Source organism: Epinephelus lanceolatus, chromosome 12, assembly GCF_041903045.1.
Source record: "Epinephelus lanceolatus isolate andai-2023 chromosome 12, ASM4190304v1, whole genome shotgun sequence".
NCBI classification, from domain to species: domain Eukaryota; kingdom Metazoa; phylum Chordata; class Actinopteri; order Perciformes; family Serranidae; genus Epinephelus; species Epinephelus lanceolatus.
Window position 1 is genome coordinate 9457892 of NC_135745.1, and position 18650 is coordinate 9476541.

The window sequence follows — 18650 nt, forward strand, 5'->3', positions numbered from 1 at the left end:
GTGACAAGCTGACGGCGATGCTGGTGAATCCCCCCCTTGTGTCCTGGATTGTGGATTACCTCACTGGCCAACCACAGTACGTGCGCTTGCGGCACTGTGTGTCAGACACAGTGGTCAGCAATACCGGGGCCCCACGAGAGTCTTGTCATCTTCAGAAGTTTTCTGATGACTCTGCTATAGTTGGATGTATCAGCAAGGGTGAGGAGGCTGAATACAGGGCTGTGGTGAATAACTTTGTCTCATGGTGTGAGCTGAACCACCTGCAGCTCAACACAACAAAGACAAAAGAGCTGGTGGTGGATATGAGGAGAACGAGGACACCAGTGACCCCAGTTTCCATCCTGGGGCATAACGTGGACATTGTAGAACACTACAAGTATCTGGGTGTGTTCATTGACAGTAAACTGGACTGGACTAAGAACACTGAAGTCCTTTACAAGAAGGGACAGAGCCGCCTCTATTTTCTGAGGAGGCTCCGCTCCTTTAACATCTGCCGGACTATGCTGAGGATGTTTTATGAGTCTGTGGTGGCCAGTGCTATTCTGTTTGCTGTGGTGTGCTGGGGCAGCAGACTGAGAGTAGGGGATGCCAACAGACTCAACAAGCTGATCAGAAAGGCCAGTGACGTTGTGGGGGTGGAGCTGGACCCTTTGACAGCAGTGTCAGACAGGAGGATGCTGTCGAAGGTGCGGGCGATACTTCAGCATGGCTCTCACCCTCTCCATAACGCTCTGGTTGAACAGAGGAGCACCTTCAGCCAGAGACTGATTGCTCCTAAATGCACCACTGAGCGCCACAGGAAGTCATTCTTACCTGTGGCCATTAAACTGTACAACTCCTCCCTCTGATGATCGGACTCATTTGGCTATTTATAAAACAAAACACACAATATAATTACTCATTATTTCATTTATAACGCTACAACCATTTCATTGTATATTGTATATATTTCAGATTGTCTCCTTTACTATTTTATTATTTATTTTATTTTATTGTCTACTTTAATATTTTATTTTATTTTATTTTAATGTCTACTTTAATATTTTATTTTATTTTATTTTAATGTCTACTTTAATATTTTATTTTATTTATTTCATTGTCTATTTTAGTATCTTATTTATATCTTCATCTTTATCTCTTGTTTCCATTCATGCTGTATTTCTATTTCTACTTTGCACGGAGCATTGGAACAAAAACAATTTCCCCCCGGGGATTAATAAAGTATTCTGAATCTGAATCTGAATAAAGACATTCCCTATTGTGAAGTCAAAGTGACAACTAGTGGGTCTTTTAAACCTAATATTCTCTAAAGGAGTTTAAAATTATGCCTGTGCATAACATGACATTTTCACCAGGCTTGTTGGCAAGATTTATTGTTGACACTGTTATTTGATGAATAATATATCTTGCAAAAATATCAGATAAATGATTGATAAGGGTTAAAAACCTGCTTTCCAAGGAAGCTCTCACCAGCTAAGGCCTCCTTACATTTCCAGCATATTAGGATACAAGTCATTTCCACTCACAAAAACTAAACTGGAAAATAATTTAAAGTAAAACTATCACTCAAACCACGTTAAGACCGGCACATCCTGAAGTTCAGTGGAGAAGATACACAAATTAAGACTTTTTCATATGACCCCCCTAAAGTATAGATATGGTGGAACATTATAACTGTCGTGTAAAGTCCAAAGGATCAGTGACTTTTCTGGACATTGTTTCATGTTGTACCTTCATGATTAGTCCTTCTACAGGGATGCAGGACACATATAAAACAGTGTGACTAATAAGTGCTCCTGTATTTGCACACTTAAGACTCAGAGTTGCAGACTTTTTTGGTTTGTTTAATAAGATTGTCTTTTTTGTTGAACTAAAACACAACATACTGTACTTAACTAATAGTAATACTAAATGAAAATACTACTTTATAGTCGCTCTTGCACCCTAACATTTAGCTCCATTAAAAACAAGACAATCATATACATCAAAAACTAAAATGTAGTAAAATGCTAAAATCACAAAAGTTGCATTTTCTTTGTTGCATTTTCACTATCTCTTTTTTGATCACACTTGACACACTAATGTTTTCTACGACAACAAAAACAATTACAATCAATGCTGCCACTTAAACTGTCCTGATTGTAATCAATGGGACTTTGGCTTTAACTTCGAGTATAAGGCAGTGATATGAGGGAAACATGATAATATGTAATATAATGGCTTAAAAATATGTTCAACTCATCCCATGATTCCAAACTCAGTGCTTGTCAATTAAAAAGAAAGAAAAGTTTCATCAGCGGTACTGAAATAAATAAAGGTGCTATGTTGGCTATGTTAGCATCCCTCATTGAAACCAGTGAGCCAGTTTCCAGCTACCACCATCAGTGAAATGCTAAAACTGACAACAAGCTGAAGTTTGTGTTCTTCCTCCAACAAGTGCCTGGCAAAGCAATATAACATGTGAAATTGAAAGGACAGCTCTTTCAGAAAATACAGTCTATCTAAGGAAAGAACATCTCCACAGTGCAGCCATGCAGTTTTCATTTTACAGTGTACAGATGTGCCAGAGATAAGGAGCCCCACGAGGAGGGGATGTAGAGAGCCCTCTGTGCTCCCAGACGATGCACTGAGCTCAGGCTGTGCTGCAGGTGGACTCCCCTGTCCTTCCTAGCAACCATGATCCTTCTTTCTCATGAGAGGGAGTGTACTGTACTTCCTCTGTTCGACATCTTAGTCCATGTCCCATAGTCCTCAGGGGTTCTACTGTCCCACAGTGTTTCCTTCCAGTGCACTTCCAAACTATTAGGAACCGCTTGGTACTAGGAGTAGATGGTAATGACCTCCCGACCTCCTCCACGAACTAAAAGGACGCGGTCGAGACCATCCATCAGGACCTCCAGAAACTCCATATCTGAGACACACATTCTGGTTAAGGGCATACTGCACATTAAAGTAAACACATGCTGCCATTTTTAGACTTGCACAACTTTAAAGCTCATGAACACACCAAAAATTGAATGAATAAGTGCATTTCCCAAAAAACTGAACTACTCCTTTAATATGCCAACATTACTTTGAGTGACTGAGTTAACAACGTGTTGACTAAATGGCTGATTAGCTGAAAAAGGATACAGTTCTCATCCCCTTTTCTGTTCTTCGGTGGGCCCGGCATGTTAAGCAACACCAGCTGTGACTCACAGGAATTCTTGAGCACCACCTCATTCAGCCTCACAGCTGTGTGCATCCTCCGCACGTTGGACTGGTTGCTATAAAAAAACACAGACATTATCAAGAGCATTGGTTATCTTGCCATTCCTTGCAAAGTCAGAGGGCAGGTTCAGTATTATACTCTAAATCAGCATTCTACAGGAAGCACAGTATGAGTGATTGCGAATCTGATGATGTTGCAGGCAAATACAATACACACACACACACACACACACACACATGCAGCTTCCATATTTGTCATCATGCAAACTGAGCTGGTGAGCCACTAACAAACAAGCATGCCAGCACAGACATTATTCTCACACGGCACATGCACAGAGAGTTCGTGCACATGCAAACAAAAAAAAAAAAATGAAGTGACTTACAGATTCTCCCATTCACTAGAGGAAGGGAGCAAAATAAAACAACATATCCAACATTAATGCAACAATCTGAGTTTATCAGGTACCTAGATTATTTTATTATTATTATTATTAGATCATCTCTCAAATTATAGTAATATAAAGGAAATAAATAATGTTGTTTAATGTTGAGTTAAATCTAAATAGAACATCTGACATATTGGGCACTAAAACAAAAATCAAGGAATGTGTCTTTAAGATGTTTTGCAGCAAAGCTGGATCTACTTACGGTTTCATATTAAATATGTCTTTAACTCCTATGTTTTCTCTGTGTCTGTTCCTCTCATTGACCAGTTTGTCTTTGGTCCAGGTCATATGGACACGATCAGGTGCGGCACCTGCAGCTTTGTCATTCATAGAATGAGACGCCGTGTTCCGGTCGTGGATCAGCTGGGCCTAAACATATGACAGGTCAGATGATATACAGTCAGTTTGGTATTTTTAGACATGTCATGTCCTGTTTCTATTCTAATTTCTAATAATAAAACACTGGACATTTACTTCCTGGTAAACTCAAAAAGATCAAACTCTGGAGAGACACTAATATTATGTTACTGCTTCTCTCAGAATAAAACCAGTATCGGTATGTTTATTTTTTCTTAGTATTAGTAGACATTTTAACAACAGAGCAACAAGTCATTGCAAATTCATCATTTTTTTACATTGATGATGGACATGAAAATATGACCAGAAGATGATATGAGGACAAATCAGGCAGATGTAGTTATTTTTAGGTCAGTAAGGTGGCAAACAGGTTCATGGTGATGACAGAACATGCAGGAAAAGAACACAGAAAATATGAAGCTGTCTTTAACAGTGGACCCAGAGAACCTCCTGCTCTGTTTCTTGATCTCCTTTAAAGACAATTTCCTGCAGGACCCCAGGCTCTGTTGCTGTAAACTATATATATGATTCACAACATTTTGATGTGTGTCAGAATCTCTGAGGGAGTTGATATGCAGCAGCAGGCTGATTGAAAATAACTGGACTAAGTCTCATGTTGACCACAAGTACTGATAGTGTGGGTCACATTTATTTGTCTTCCTCTAGTGGCAGCTTTTGGTATCTGCCAAGTCAGCACTGACAGAACAGTGACACACTGAGGCCAAACATTTCATCCCTGAGTTCAACCGCTGATGACAGCACTGTCTGAAAGATTGCAGTTGTTATGAATGGATTATGATGTGAGAAAGGATGGCATGATAAATGGAGGGATCAGTGGCATCATGGTTGGTTACTATGGGCCGTTTGGTCGACGTGGCTACCTCATCCTCTGGTATGCACTGTGTGTTGAGAGAAAGGACACCCGAACACTTCTTCCTCTTTATGGAGCCGCGCGATACATCTGTGATGCTCTGAATCTGAGCCCGTTGTTCAATGACAAAGCGAGGTTGGGGGAAGAGGTCAAAGGTCAACAACAGCAGAACAGACCATGAGGAATTATACTATGCCTTTGTCTTTGGGTGGGGGATAGCTGCATCTGTGTAGCGCATCTTCAATATAATTTTTATAGCGCTGTATATAATTTTTATAGCATTATTGCATCATGTTTTAAAGCAGAAAATATGCTAATTTCAGGTTAATACTTTGTCATCATTTTTCCCCAACTGACTCAACATTGTGGAAGACTCTGGTGACGCAGACCTCCTGTCTGTCTGTTTCTGTAAGCTGACACCATTTCCCTCAGCTGAAACAAAGCTTTTATTTACTATTATTTCACAGATAAGAAAAAATAAATTGTGAAGACAATATAGCCCCCAAAAAATAGAATTTTAAGTCTTGTGTGATTTATCCTGGCTTCATACGAGTAAAGGAAATCTCAGATAGCGGCTAGGCTAATTTATGTAAAGGTAAATGTCATCGGCATATACTAATATTGTTAGCATGTTGAATTTGTGGGGAAAATGTGTCTAGTGTAAGACACTTAATTTGTCAGTGAATCTTGTGAGCTGTAATTGAGCCGAATTTTGTAACATCACCTTTGTTAAATGTTGCTGTTGGTCCTGGCTTCATATGAGCAGAGGAAATCTCTGCTATCCACTAGGCTAATTAATACAATGTAAAATGTCATGGGCTTGTGCTAATAATGTTAGCATGTTGTATTTGCAGGAAAACATGTCTAGCAAAATACAAATACTTTTCTGTGAATCTTGTGAGTTATTATGACACCAATTTGTGTACTTTTATGTACTTTGTGTAAGATGTGTTTTGGATCAGTCAAACTGTACAGCACCTCACAGAAATGTCACTGCCAACTAGTGTTTTGGAGTTTGGAGGTGTAACTGAGTGACACAGACACACCAGTCTACAAGTATATTATGTATTAAGGAAACGTCCTCAGGTTATCATGTTGTGACCATAGGCCTTAATGCCACGGGGATCAATAGTTTCAAACATACAAAACCTGTCTGAATCAGGGAAGGCAACTTAACTGGAACTCCTGAAAGCCACTGATTTGAAATAAATAAATCTAAAAGTCAAGATCAATAATACATTCCTTTGCATTCATTTGATTCTTACTGAAGACACTGAAGACATTGCTTTATCTTGTTAATATGGACTTCAAAACTGTTTTGTAATGATATAGAATTTAATTGTAAATATGCAATAAAAAATGCAATTGATTGCAAAAAACAATTGGAATTAAGCATTTAATCAAGATTTTTTTTACGTCACATTACCTCTCTCTCCCTCTCAGTGCGGGACAGCTGCATCTGTTTAAGCATTTCAGACCTCTGCTCCATCACCAGCGTCTTCTCATAGGTGAAGGCTGAGATGTCACTGTCATGCTAAAGGGACACAAAGAAAACACTTGAAGTCATTTGCTCATTCAGAACAGATTACAGTGACAAGTAGCCTTTCTGTATTTTGCTCAAGTAAGATTCAAACTACCACTTCGACCAACCATCATTATGAACAAAAATGAGTTTCCTTAATTGTTAATAGTCTCACCATCTCCACCACCTCCACCTCTGCATCCAGGCGAAGATGGTAGAGAAACATCTGGAGGTCTTTCTTCATCTGGATGGAGTTGTCATCCATTTGGGCCACCGTGAAGATTCGCATTTTACACTTCCTCCATACCTACACAGGTAGGACATGTATCAGTATCAGATGCAGGTTACACAGTTAAGCTGCTGATCTGAGTGCAATAAATCGTATCTGTGACCTTTACTTCAGAGGGACATGCGAGCAGGAAATTCTCAACAAATAAGCAATGTAAAGAATAATGACATCCATTTATTTAATAATATGACTGAAGCCTGGTACTACAATGAAACTGTGCGTCACCGGGCTGTGTTTAGCAGAGAATCCATCCCTACTTTATGGCACAAACAGAAGCTGCTCTAGAAAACAAGACAGGGCAGCTGTTTATGTACAAATGGTGCTAAAGTTTTAGAGTGTGGAAATGAAAGGCTGCTGAAATAAATCACTAAATGTTAGGGCCAAATGTTAAGGCAAAGAAGAAGATTAACCAGGAATCTTATAATGACGAAAACTTGGTCTGTCTGTGTGTCTGTTCCATATTTTTCTTCTCACTGACTTGGTCGATCCATGTGAAATTTGGCACAGTGGTAAAGGGTCATGGGAGGATGCCAATGAAGCAATATTACATCAATAAGCCAAAGGGGGGCGCTATAGCAACTGACTGAAATTGCAAACTTTGAATGGGCATATCTCATGCCCTGTATGTCATAGAGACATGACACTTTGCACAGAGATGCCTCTCCTCATGAGGGGAACAAATTTGCCTCAAGAACCTATAACTTCTGGTTATATAGATTTTCTGCCATTTTGAATTTTTTGAAAAACACTTAAAATCGATCTCCTCCCAGGAAGTTTGACCAATCTGCATGAAACTCGGTGAACATAATCTAGGGACCAATATCTAAAGTTCCCTCTTGGCAAAAGTTGGAAAACTCACTAAAACTGAGCTTCTATAAGGCAATGAATATTGCGGAGGGCGTGGCTCATCACATAAAGGTGTATAACATCTCAAGGGTTTCACCGATCACCACGCAACTTTGTAGGCATATGAGGCACACATAATCTGAGGGGACCCCTCCATTATTGACCCCATCAAACAAAATGGGGGCGCTAGAGAGCTAATTTCTTATCTAGGCCTAACCGCCATATTGATGTTTACTAAACTTTGTAGATATGTAGAACATGACGCCTCAAGGTGACTGGAGAAATTTAACTCTAATTGGCAACTGGGTGGCGCTATAATAACAGAAAAATGCTTAAAAATGGCTAAAATGCGACCGATCGCTGTGGCTACCCATGTGGCCCAATGTTTTGTTTTTTTTCTAATTTTTGGTATGACTAAGTCATGGTATGGTATGCTGTACATAATCACAGAAACTTTCAGTGTGTCATTCTGTCTGTCCACTGCATAGTTTTTCCACATGGTTATTTAGTCTTTTCTTGCTCTTTAGAGCCCATGTTATTATTGATATTGAATGTATACTGAGTCAAATATGTTTAATTCTGCTCATAAAAATGCATTGAATAATCTAAAAGGAAAAAGAAAAACCCAACACACAGACACACACAGACACACACACACACACACACACACACACACACACACACACACACACAGTCACCTTGTGTTGACTAAGTAAAAATGGCAGCAGCATGAGCAGTCCACCATCATGTACGATCCACCACACATCAATGGTTCCCTCACTCAGACGCTCCTGGTTACTGGGGAAATTGTCGATGTTCTTAGCAACCAGCAGAGCCTGATGAGCTGCTGTTGTCTCTCTCACTGTCTCTGCAAAGAGAAAGAAAAAGAGAGTAAGTAATGGTTGAGCATTTGATTTTTTTTTAGGTCAGGGCTGAGGGATGCAGCTTCATAAAAGTTCTGTGTCTCCCTTTGCGCTGTTCCCCTGTATCCTTCCCTTGAGTCTTTCCCTTTTCCTCTTGCAGAGATAAAAGTTCCCTCTACTTGTTGCTGGATTGCCAGTCAGAGCTACCTTATGCCAACTGCTTTATGTCTTCAAACCACTGAAATTCCATTCCAGGAAAGTTCTTAGTAAAGTCTGAGAGAAGCCACTATTAGAAATTTGGTATATCTTACCTTGAAATTCTTTAATATGGAAGCAAATACAAGACATGAGTATTGACATTTAACAGCCACTGAAAACTTAATACTAAAATGTAAACATCACTGAATTCAAAGTGTTTAAATGTTTTACTTTAAATCCAATTCACTTCTTCATATGTATATATATATATATATATATATACCTGAACCTATATATATATATATAGGTTCAGGTTGTTTTAGGTTGAAAAGTTTCAAATAAATCATCAGTCAAAATCTATTTGAAATTTTCCGACTTGAAGCTGAACCGACCCGATTTATTTTGTCACACACATCCTTCATGGTGCTTCTGTGTAGTTTACCTATGAAGTTCCTCCTCGAGGAGTCCCGGCCTTGTCCCCAGCCTGTTGGCCAGGCCATCAGGACCGCATTGTGTTTCATCCCTCCCAGTCCTGCTGACTGGATGAGCAGAGAGAAGCCGTCCCGCAGGTTGGACGACACCACCACATGAGAGAAACCCTTCATCTTCTCTGCAGTCATGGCCGCTTTCAGGTTCTGCAGGGACCAAGTGGAGCAAAGACAGGTGACGAATGTAAGACAGAAAATGGTACAGGATAAGCAGTGTTTCAGATGATGAACTGTGCAGACTATTTTGAGGTGCTATCACTCACTACTTGTGTAACACGCTGGCAGCCTCTTTTCTACATGTTACTTTTAAAAAGGATTTCACTTGGAATCATGGTAGTTGTAAGGTGAACATAAGCAGCATTACCCGGTTGACCAATGATGACTTGGTTTTGATTGTGGTGTTGTAGCGTACATAACAAACCATCCATCATTCCCAACTCCAGGTTGAATGTTACCAACTGGCACCTTTATAAGGTGACAATAAAACAGCCTTGGGATTTCAGCTGGTTTTTGCTGGCCCGAAGTGGCTAAGGAAAGTCTATCAATGCAACTTAGATAGTATTTGGACATTATTTACTTATGTGAAAGATAAGAAAACAAGTTACACCATATTTAATCATTTCTTAATCCTAGCTGAATTATGACCTATACTGCAACCAGCCACCAGGGGGCGATTGAGCTGTCTTGGCTTCATCTTTGCAGCACTGTTGCCCGTCTTTGTTACTGTTTGTGGGTACAGATATACAATCTCGTGCAAGTCAGTAAACTTGTTCAATACAACTGTTTCTAATACTCTGGCCCCTCATGTCTGTACATAAGGGGGACAAAAACATTTACATCACCTCTCAATAGAAAGTAGTTGAGTGCAACACCACCATTTACTATGAATTCGGTTGCACATTTTACACATTTCTAACAATGTCACAAATAACTGATTAGAATCTTTGTAAAGGTGGAATTTATGGATAAGTTGTATAAATTTAACATGTAAAAAAACACACCATCTTTAATAGTACTTTAATGCTGGCATACACATTAAACCTGAGATCTGAACACTGGAAAATCATGCAGAGGAATAAACAGGCTGAGCAGATGACAAACAAACTGACAAACCTGCTCTCCAGTCTTGGCATCATTCCCCCGGGTCATAAAGGTTCCCTCTAGGACTGAGCTAACGATGGTCAGTCCCTTTCCTGCTTTAAGCTGCGTAGTGAAGGACAGGAGACGAGGGTGTCTTACCGTCAGGTCAGGGTCCAACTTACACAACACCAACAGCTGAGGCCTAAAAAAAGAGAGAAAATGTTAACTAGTAGAATGAAAGTTAAAACTAGAGTTACCACCCCACAGTTGTATGCCTCCACTAACCCGTCAAGTTGCAGTTACAGTTTACATCCATGTCTGTGAAAACATGGATGCTTCACATACATCTTCCTCCTGGCAGAACAGAAGATCTATACAATCAGTACAGTTTCAATGTGGTCACCTGACCAAATATCTCCCCTCCTTCTACGAGAAATAATGTCCATAAAATTGTTTTTGCGTGACATTGTTATGTCACGGTGAAGGTGACCTTTGACCTTTTGGATATAAAATGTCATCACGTATCACTATATCCTATTAGACGTTTGTGTGAAATTTTGTCATAATTAACGTATGAATTCCTGAGTTAGGGCCAAAAACATGTTTGTGTCACAGTGACCTTCGACCACCAAATTCTAATCAAATCATTCTTGAATCCAAGTAAGGGTTTGTGTCAAATTTAGGAAAATTCCCTGAGGGCCTTCTTGAGATATCATGTTCAATGAGACAGATACAAGGTCACAGTGACCTTGAGCTCTGGCAATTAATTTCTAATCAGTTCATCATTGAGTCCAAGTAGATATAAGTGCCAAATATAAAGAAATTCTAAGTGTTATCGAGATATGGTGCTCACAAGAATGGGATGGACAAAACGGATGGACGTCCTAACGAATAGACAACCAGAAAATGGCACAGAGGCATGAAAAGAAGAAGAAGAATTATTACCATTAAATTTTTAATCAGTTCATCCTTGACTAACAGTGGATGTTTGTGCCAAATTTGAGGAAATTCCTCTGAGGCCTTCTTGAGATATCACATTCACAAGAATGAGACAGATGCAAGGCCACACTGACCTTGACCCTTGACGGATATCTACGGCACAGAGGCATAAAAATAAGACTTAAAGATATAATATATTAATGGAAAGTGTGCCAATTTTACAAATCAAAGTGTGTTCACATGTCTTAGGAAATACCACTACATATATGAAAATGCCTTAGATCTCACACAAAATACTTAATGTTTTGCATGTCACTTTCCCTGGTTTCACTATGATAAAAGCAAATCTCAACATACACTCACCTCCAGTTTTTGGTGTGTAATGGTGCTTCCTCCAGCCGGATGAGAGCATAGCGTGCTGCATTTAAGGACAGACCTCTGATCCCGTCTCCCCATTCCTTCACTGCCCTGCAACCAAAAGGTCCACATAGGAATGTTTCACGTTTCTTTTCCAAATGTTTAAGAATATAAAAGATATTCAAGTGTTTTATCCAGTCTCAGTGGCGTTCAAGATGTTAAGCCTTCTATACTGTCTTGACAGATCTCTTGATCTTCTGACCTGAACCTCCCAGACTCACCCTCTGTACTCAATGTACTTGTAGATACAGCCGGCTATCAACATGGCAACCAAGGCGTAGTACCAGGAAGAGATGAACATGAGAGAGAGACACAGACTCATCCCTAAGAAGGATAGGGTCCTACAGGACACACATACAGTGCAAATTATTACAAGATGAAGGACCACAATCTGTGGTTTTGGTCAATGCTTTGGAAGCTTACATCTTACATTGAATGTGCAGGATCTGTTTTGAGTTGAGCTGGAAGCTGTTCTTACCAGTGATAGAACTTGAAGCGAGGTCTCCAGTTGGGGGTACGGAGCAAAGTCTGAACAGCACAGGCCAGATTCACAAACAGATAGCACATGAGGAAAAACCTGAGCAGACACAAACAGAAAAGATCAGCAAAGAGAGAAAGGAGTGTAGTAAAATGTGCATCACTGAGACAGACTGAAAGCAAGTGGATCATTTTAACCACTTACATGGAGAGGATGGGAGCCACAGCATCCAGAGAAGCAATGAGGATTCCTATCTCACAGATCCCAACAGTCAGCAGCAGAGCCCAGGTGGGCTCACCATTAGCCTTCCCATGACCAAAGACCTGAGAAAGACAGAGACAGAGAGAGGTGGTCCAATACAGTACAACATAAAAACACAAATACAAACACACTCTATCATCAACATCAAACAGTATAGTAGATACACTGCAATATCTTTTTTATTATCACGATTATTATTATTTAAAACTCCATATTCATTCAGATTAAGGAATAATGATGGCATGTCAATTTCTTTTCTCTTGTGCAGAAAGAGTATCTGTTCATGGCTCACACGAGATGTATGGTCCACTTGTGAATTCACTGGTGAATGCCAAACATTCTTTTAAACACTCATACATTCCACTTAAAAACAACTTTATTTGCACGAGTGTTTCTTAAATGAGTACCAGTGTGTTTTGCTAACAAACACTGGTTGTAATTTGTTCACCAGTAAACCCCACAGGGCATGTTTAGGTCAAATATGACATTTTCACTGCGTAGTAGATTCAAACGGTCTTAAGTTGAATATATTCTATTGACTTATCATCAGTCAGTGGCTTATAACCCTTTTCCACAAGAATTAGTAAACATGGGAAAACCATAGACTGTTTAACATAATGGATGTAGCTATCGTGATGCCTCGAGTTCGACATTTTGGCCATTATCATCTTTTTTTTTTTTCTTTTGGAGCCAGAAGTGCCCATATTTGGACGATAGGGTGGCAGACAATTGACTTCTTTCCTATCGCCAGTAGAGCACAGCCGTATACACAGCTCTACAGTAGAAAGTATGCCTCTCTGTTTTTTTTCACTGCTGTGTCACATGTAATGTCACAAAATCGCTGGAAAACAGGGTTAGTAAACAGTATAACACTGACCTGTAAGAACGGGATGATGCCATCCCGAGCAATGGCCTGCAACAGGCGGGGTGCACCAGTGAGGCTCTGAAGCCCTGCCCCACAGCAGGAGAAAAATGAGCCAATCACAATGACCCAGGGTGACGGCCAGGCCAGAATACCGATAACTGGATTCTTCTTTACTGAGTAACCAAACCTGAAACACCGAAAAGCATACATATGTTATATGTATTGTATATCAGGATTGTGTACCTGTGTGAGACACACCAACGACACATTTTACACTTACTTGTCTCTCAGCACCACTCCTTCAATACAGGCTCCAAACAAGACCACACAGGAGATGTCTACCATAGAGTTAAGGTGAAAATACGTTGCACCATGTATATACTGCAGTAATAAACCTGAACTGACAATACACTACACATAAATACAGATGTAACTGGCAAAACTCTTTTTCCTTTCCATCATTAACTGATATACCTCCCACACATGCATTATGTCGAAAATAGGTTTATACTGTACTGTGTATATACTGTATAAGCTGCACACACACTCCAAAACAGTGTAGAGGATACAGATGAAAGAAGTGGTGAGAATAGCCATTATGGTCCCTATTGGGATGGACCTTTGGGCATCTCTGAGGTCACCAGACCTATTAGAACCAGCCATTATACCTAAAACAAAACACAAGATGTAAAAGTTAGAGTCAGTTTTAGAGGAAGTATTAAATACACTGTACATGGCATTCAGAACATTTTCATGGTAGCAGACAGCTTTTTGCTATGTAAAGCTATAGTGGAGTAATGGCGTCCTGAGCAGAGAATTAAGTCACGCTCCCTCTGTTTGTGTTGTAATCCCAGCTTTTTGTTTTATTGTTGTGGAAGCCGGTCCAGTCACACACGTATGTTATTGCATGTGTGCATGTGTGCATGTGTGTCTCTATGTGATGCAGCAGGCTTTCAGCTAACTCCAATGTAAACCTATAGTAAACGGCAATACCTGACACTCAGAGCAGCTAACATAGTATGAAGAGAGAGAAAGTACATGTAGGGTAGTTGGGAGGGGTGGTGGTTGGGTCACACAAACACAGACTTTCACCCAGGAGGCCACTGTACGTGACCCATGAGTGCTTATACATCCATGGTTTTTAAGTTAGTGCTGTTTTAACAGTATGTTACGCAACTTCCATAATACATCATGTACAGATGTCACTCAAGTGATGTGTTTACATCACGCTATAAACTTATTTCAACCTAAAACATTATGTGTTTTCTAAACCTAATCAAACAGTTCTATCGCCTAAACCTAACTGCGACGGTCTGACAACTTTATCCACGTGTGAAAAGTTTCATGCGGGAGACAGCATGTCACATACAGACGTCTCACAGAGACCCCAGAGGGTGCCTTTGGCATCAGAATCACACGCCAAAGGCAGGAGAAAGCATCAGTATTTGACAGCCTCGAATGAGAATGCATTAGCATGTCCCATGCAAAAGCGTAATGCCCACGCCCCGTATCGATACAACAATGTGAAAATGTTTTCATAAAAGTACCTGAGTATTACAGTAAATAAACTACAGTTACCACAAAGCAGTTACATCCATGTCTGTCCAGACTCATATGTAGCCATGACAGTTGACAATGTTTCAAATATGGTTGTTACTACCAAGAAGCCACAAATTCTAAAACATGGATGCTTCACACACATTTTCATCCCAGGCAGCACAGAAGATCTATACAATTAGCAGATTTTAAGGTGAGCACCTGAAATTTGTGTCATTAATTCAGTATCCGACCAAATGGTCTCTCCATCTGTTTCTGAGTTATTAAATTAAATAATGGCCAGAAAAGTGATTTTGCAGAGTATTATTATGTCACATTGATGTCAACCTTTGATCTTTTGGATATAAATTGTCATCATTTTACACTTTTAGACATTTGTGTAAAATTTAGTGTATAAATTCTTCAGTTCTGGGCAAAAACATGTTTTGTGAGGTCACAGTGACCTTGACCTTTGACCACCAAAATCTAATTTGTTCAGTGTTGAGTCCAGGTGGATGTTTGTGCCAAATTTGAGGAAATTCCCTTGAGGCCCTCTTGAGATATTGTGTTCACGAGAATTAGCGGAGTTAAGTCATGATGACCTTGATTTTTTTCCACCGAAATCGAATAATTTTATCCTTGACTCAAAGTGGACGTTTGTGCCAAATTTATAGAAATTCCCTCAAAGCATTCTTGAGATAACGTGTTCATGAGAACAGGGCAGACACATGTACATACAGACAGATGGACAGACAAACCGAAAAAACTATTGCTGGCGCAAAGGCATAAAAATGACATTAATGTAGCTAATCAAAAGTACAAGTACTCATTATTGAATATCCTATCACAATCATTACTTATTAATATAATCTTAAATGTTAATATTTGTTTGGTGTTTGATGTACCTGTGACAGAGGGGAAGTATATTCCCACCAGCAGAGTGAAATAGGTAGTGATGTCATTGAAGACATAGGGCTTATTGATGTCATTGGGCGTGTCTGGGGCCTCTGCTGAAGGCTGGCTTTTCTTCTCAATGTACATACCAGCTGGATTATAGTCTCCCCACAGGTTGTCTAAAGGAAATGCAGAAGAAAGCATCATCAGCTGGTGTGGATAAACATCAGGAATCATACTCTGGGTCAATGACCATCTTGTGTACAAAGTTAATCATTTAGCCTGAAGGTGGCGAAAGATGAAATACTGGTAATACTAGATTTTAGCTTCATGGAGAAACCTTCAGAATACTTCCTATTCTCCTTCTCACCTTTGATAACTCCACTCAGAAGCCCAGGTATGGCCCGTAACTCTGTCAGGTTGTTTAGGTTGAAGTATTCATCGCAGGTTGCGTTGGGATATTTACTGTTACAGAAGAGGCTCCATAGCTCTGTGATCACAGTCTTGTTTTTCACGACCTCCGTCTTTGCACATGTTTCAAACATTTCATTCTTCAGAGATCTGTTTCCCAACAGACAGACGCTGCAGAGGAAGAGAGAAAAGTGTAGTGTAGTTAGATGGAAGCTGCTGTGTCTGTTGTGGTAGATGGAGTTCTGGCTCTCTGGGAAACATGTCCAGCTGCAATGATACAGACTTGAGCTTCAGTCTCAGCTGAGTGTGATGAAACCCAACAACTGAAGTGCAAGAATTTCTCCTTATCTTTGCTTTTGCATCAGAATCAGGCACTGGAGATGTAACATTTAGCAATTTGTTCATAAAAATATTTCACCATGAAAAACATGTCAGTGCTTAATGACAAATGGGTACTTATCTCTTAGCAACTCACTTAAACTCTGGGGGTTCGATGATTGTCTTGATGACTCCCGCATAAGTGGCCATGATTGAGAGAACAACACAGGCCAGAAACACCAGAGCCAGTTTGTTCACATACCTGAAGACAGAAGGGGAGTACATGTAACTCTGTGTGTGTGTCTGTGTGTGTCTGTGTGTCTGTGTGTGTTTGAAGATACTTACTTTACCCCTACAAACACTACCAGAGCCATCAGGAGCAGGCAGCATGTCCCATAGACACGCATATTGTTGGACATCGCAGCACTTTCACCTTCTTTAAACACTGTTGCTGTTGGAACAATATACGTCTGGCAGTGGGGAGACAGTAGAAAGAGAGAGAGAATGTGTTATTAAAATGCTGTTGACGTGGCTGACCTCTGATCTGTCAGAATGCTAACGTACCAGCAGAATCTCTATGGTGCCCAGTATGTACATGGATCCAGCGAAGGTGGTTCCAAGGTAGAAACAGAGACCAACTGCTCCTCCAAACTCTGGACCCAGTGATCGGGAGATCATGTAGTATGAGCCACCAGCTTTGGAGTAATGAAATCAGTCAGTTAGACTACACAACTTTATTTTGGTAATATATGATAACACTTTATTTGGCATTTTAACTTAAACTTTGGATGGGGAAGACATATGGAGGCATATTCCTGCCACGCCAGGAAAAAAAAAAGATCACTATCAGGTAATAACTTGAAAGAAAATGTCTTTTTATAACAAAATGTTTTTTCATGTTTTTACAAGATATATAGATATTTTTATGTTATAACTTGAAAAAGTTCTTGTTATAACAACTTGTTATAATGTGAAATGTTGCATGTTATTGTTAACATGAAATATTTCATGTTATTATTCAATACTGATCATTTTATTTTTATTTATTTAGTTAGTTTTTTTCTGGCATGGAAGGAATACATTTCCACAGTGACATGACCCCCACAATTTTCAAATTTTCTGTCTATGTGAAAAGAACATTTATCATAAGTTTACAATAATAACTAATAATAATAATTATAATAATAAAAGCTTGCATCTCAGCGCAACTCGAGGGTGCTGGCAGGACACCAGCTGGTGCGGCAGTTCATTTTTGTGAAAGTCAGACACCGCACACAGGAGTGCGATGGCATATCCTTCTTCATTCCAGTGTGGGCGCTGGAATGACCTATTTCACATTGAAAATTTCAGCATGAAAATTTCAGGTAAACCAAAACACAAGTGTCTGAAAAGACGTACTTCTTGTTGCCAGTAGGTAACGCTATGTGCATGACTGAATATTGTCATATCCGTGTGAAGTGTGGTGTAGATTGGATAATTTAAGCGAAAGTTATAGGAATTTCGTGTTTCATGGTGAGATATCAAAACTTGATGCTTTGTTCAACGTAGTCTCGCGTGACCAGCCTCCCTTACTTCGGAATGGGAGTCTGGGGACATTCGTCTTTCGTTTTGTAATAGAAATGGGCGGGGATACCCAGACCACGTGACAGCGTTGCCATAGGTGCGGCACGTGTGTTACATGTAAGAGACACTGTGGCTCTGCAATATAGCTGAATCAAATGAAATCATTTCCATTATAATCTCCTCTTGCAATGCACTGAACACTTCCTTTTCTGTTGTACTACGGACAACTATTCAGGGAACAGCAATTCCGGTGTAGGCGGGTATAAGGCAAAGCTAATCAGCCGTTGGTCGAAGAAGTACGGAAGTACACGGATTTGGATCCAACCACATCACTGCCGCTGGGAGCCAGCGCTAGTTCTATTACAACTTTCCTATAGGAATGTCCACAGACAACAGAGTCAGCCAGCATGCTGACGTCATCGGCGTCTGTGTAAGAGACTATGTTCAACGCTGACTAAATCTTGTAATAGCTTTTGATCACAAAGTTGTCTAGGTGGTACACACCAGGTTTGAAGTCAATCGGATTATATCTGCAGGAGGAGTTTGTTAAAATGTGAAGCATAGAAAAAGCCAAAATTGACCATGACAGAGCGGCAGTAGCTCAGTCCATAGGAACTTGGGTTAGGAACCGGAGGGTCGTCTGTTCAAGTCCCCGTCTGGACCAAAATATGGAGCGTGGACTGGTAGCTGGAGAGGTGCTAGTTCACCTCCTGGGCACTGCCGAGGTGCCCCTGAGCAAGGCACCGAACCCCCCAACCCACCTGTCATGGGCAGCCCACTTAGTGCAGGTATAGGTCC

At 40.2% G+C, this 18650-nt stretch overlaps 1 protein-coding gene across 4 annotated transcripts in view; it reads right to left on the reverse strand.

The window, feature by feature from the left end:
* Positions 1-1823: 1823 nt before the first annotated feature.
* LOC117272108 (solute carrier family 12 member 7-like) overlaps positions 1824-18650 on the reverse strand; it is a 43884-nt gene continuing 27057 nt past the window's right edge. The window contains exons 6-27 of one of the 4 annotated variants that reach the window (XM_033650859.2): positions 16854-16984; positions 16635-16759; positions 16447-16551; positions 15931-16142; positions 15572-15739; positions 13700-13798; positions 13411-13468; positions 13143-13317; positions 12209-12327; positions 12005-12103; positions 11748-11867; positions 11473-11577; positions 10204-10372; positions 9045-9237; positions 8240-8409; positions 6582-6713; positions 6311-6418; positions 4895-4990; positions 3859-4025; positions 3594-3608; positions 3133-3266; positions 1824-2911 (exon numbers count right to left, since the gene is read on the reverse strand). In XM_033650859.2, the coding sequence (XP_033506750.2) occupies positions 2820-2911; positions 3133-3266; positions 3594-3608; positions 3859-4025; positions 4895-4990; positions 6311-6418; positions 6582-6713; positions 8240-8409; positions 9045-9237; positions 10204-10372; positions 11473-11577; positions 11748-11867; positions 12005-12103; positions 12209-12327; positions 13143-13317; positions 13411-13468; positions 13700-13798; positions 15572-15739; positions 15931-16142; positions 16447-16551; positions 16635-16759; positions 16854-16984 (2792 nt within the window). In that variant the 3' untranslated portion in view covers positions 1824-2819. The remainder of the gene's footprint in view (positions 2912-3132; positions 3267-3593; positions 3609-3858; positions 4026-4894; positions 4991-6310; positions 6419-6581; positions 6714-8239; positions 8410-9044; positions 9238-10203; positions 10373-11472; positions 11578-11747; positions 11868-12004; positions 12104-12208; positions 12328-13142; positions 13318-13410; positions 13469-13699; positions 13799-15571; positions 15740-15930; positions 16143-16446; positions 16552-16634; positions 16760-16853; positions 16985-18650) is intronic. The other 3 variants (XM_033650861.2, XM_033650860.2, XM_033650862.2) reach the window with 3 other exon arrangements.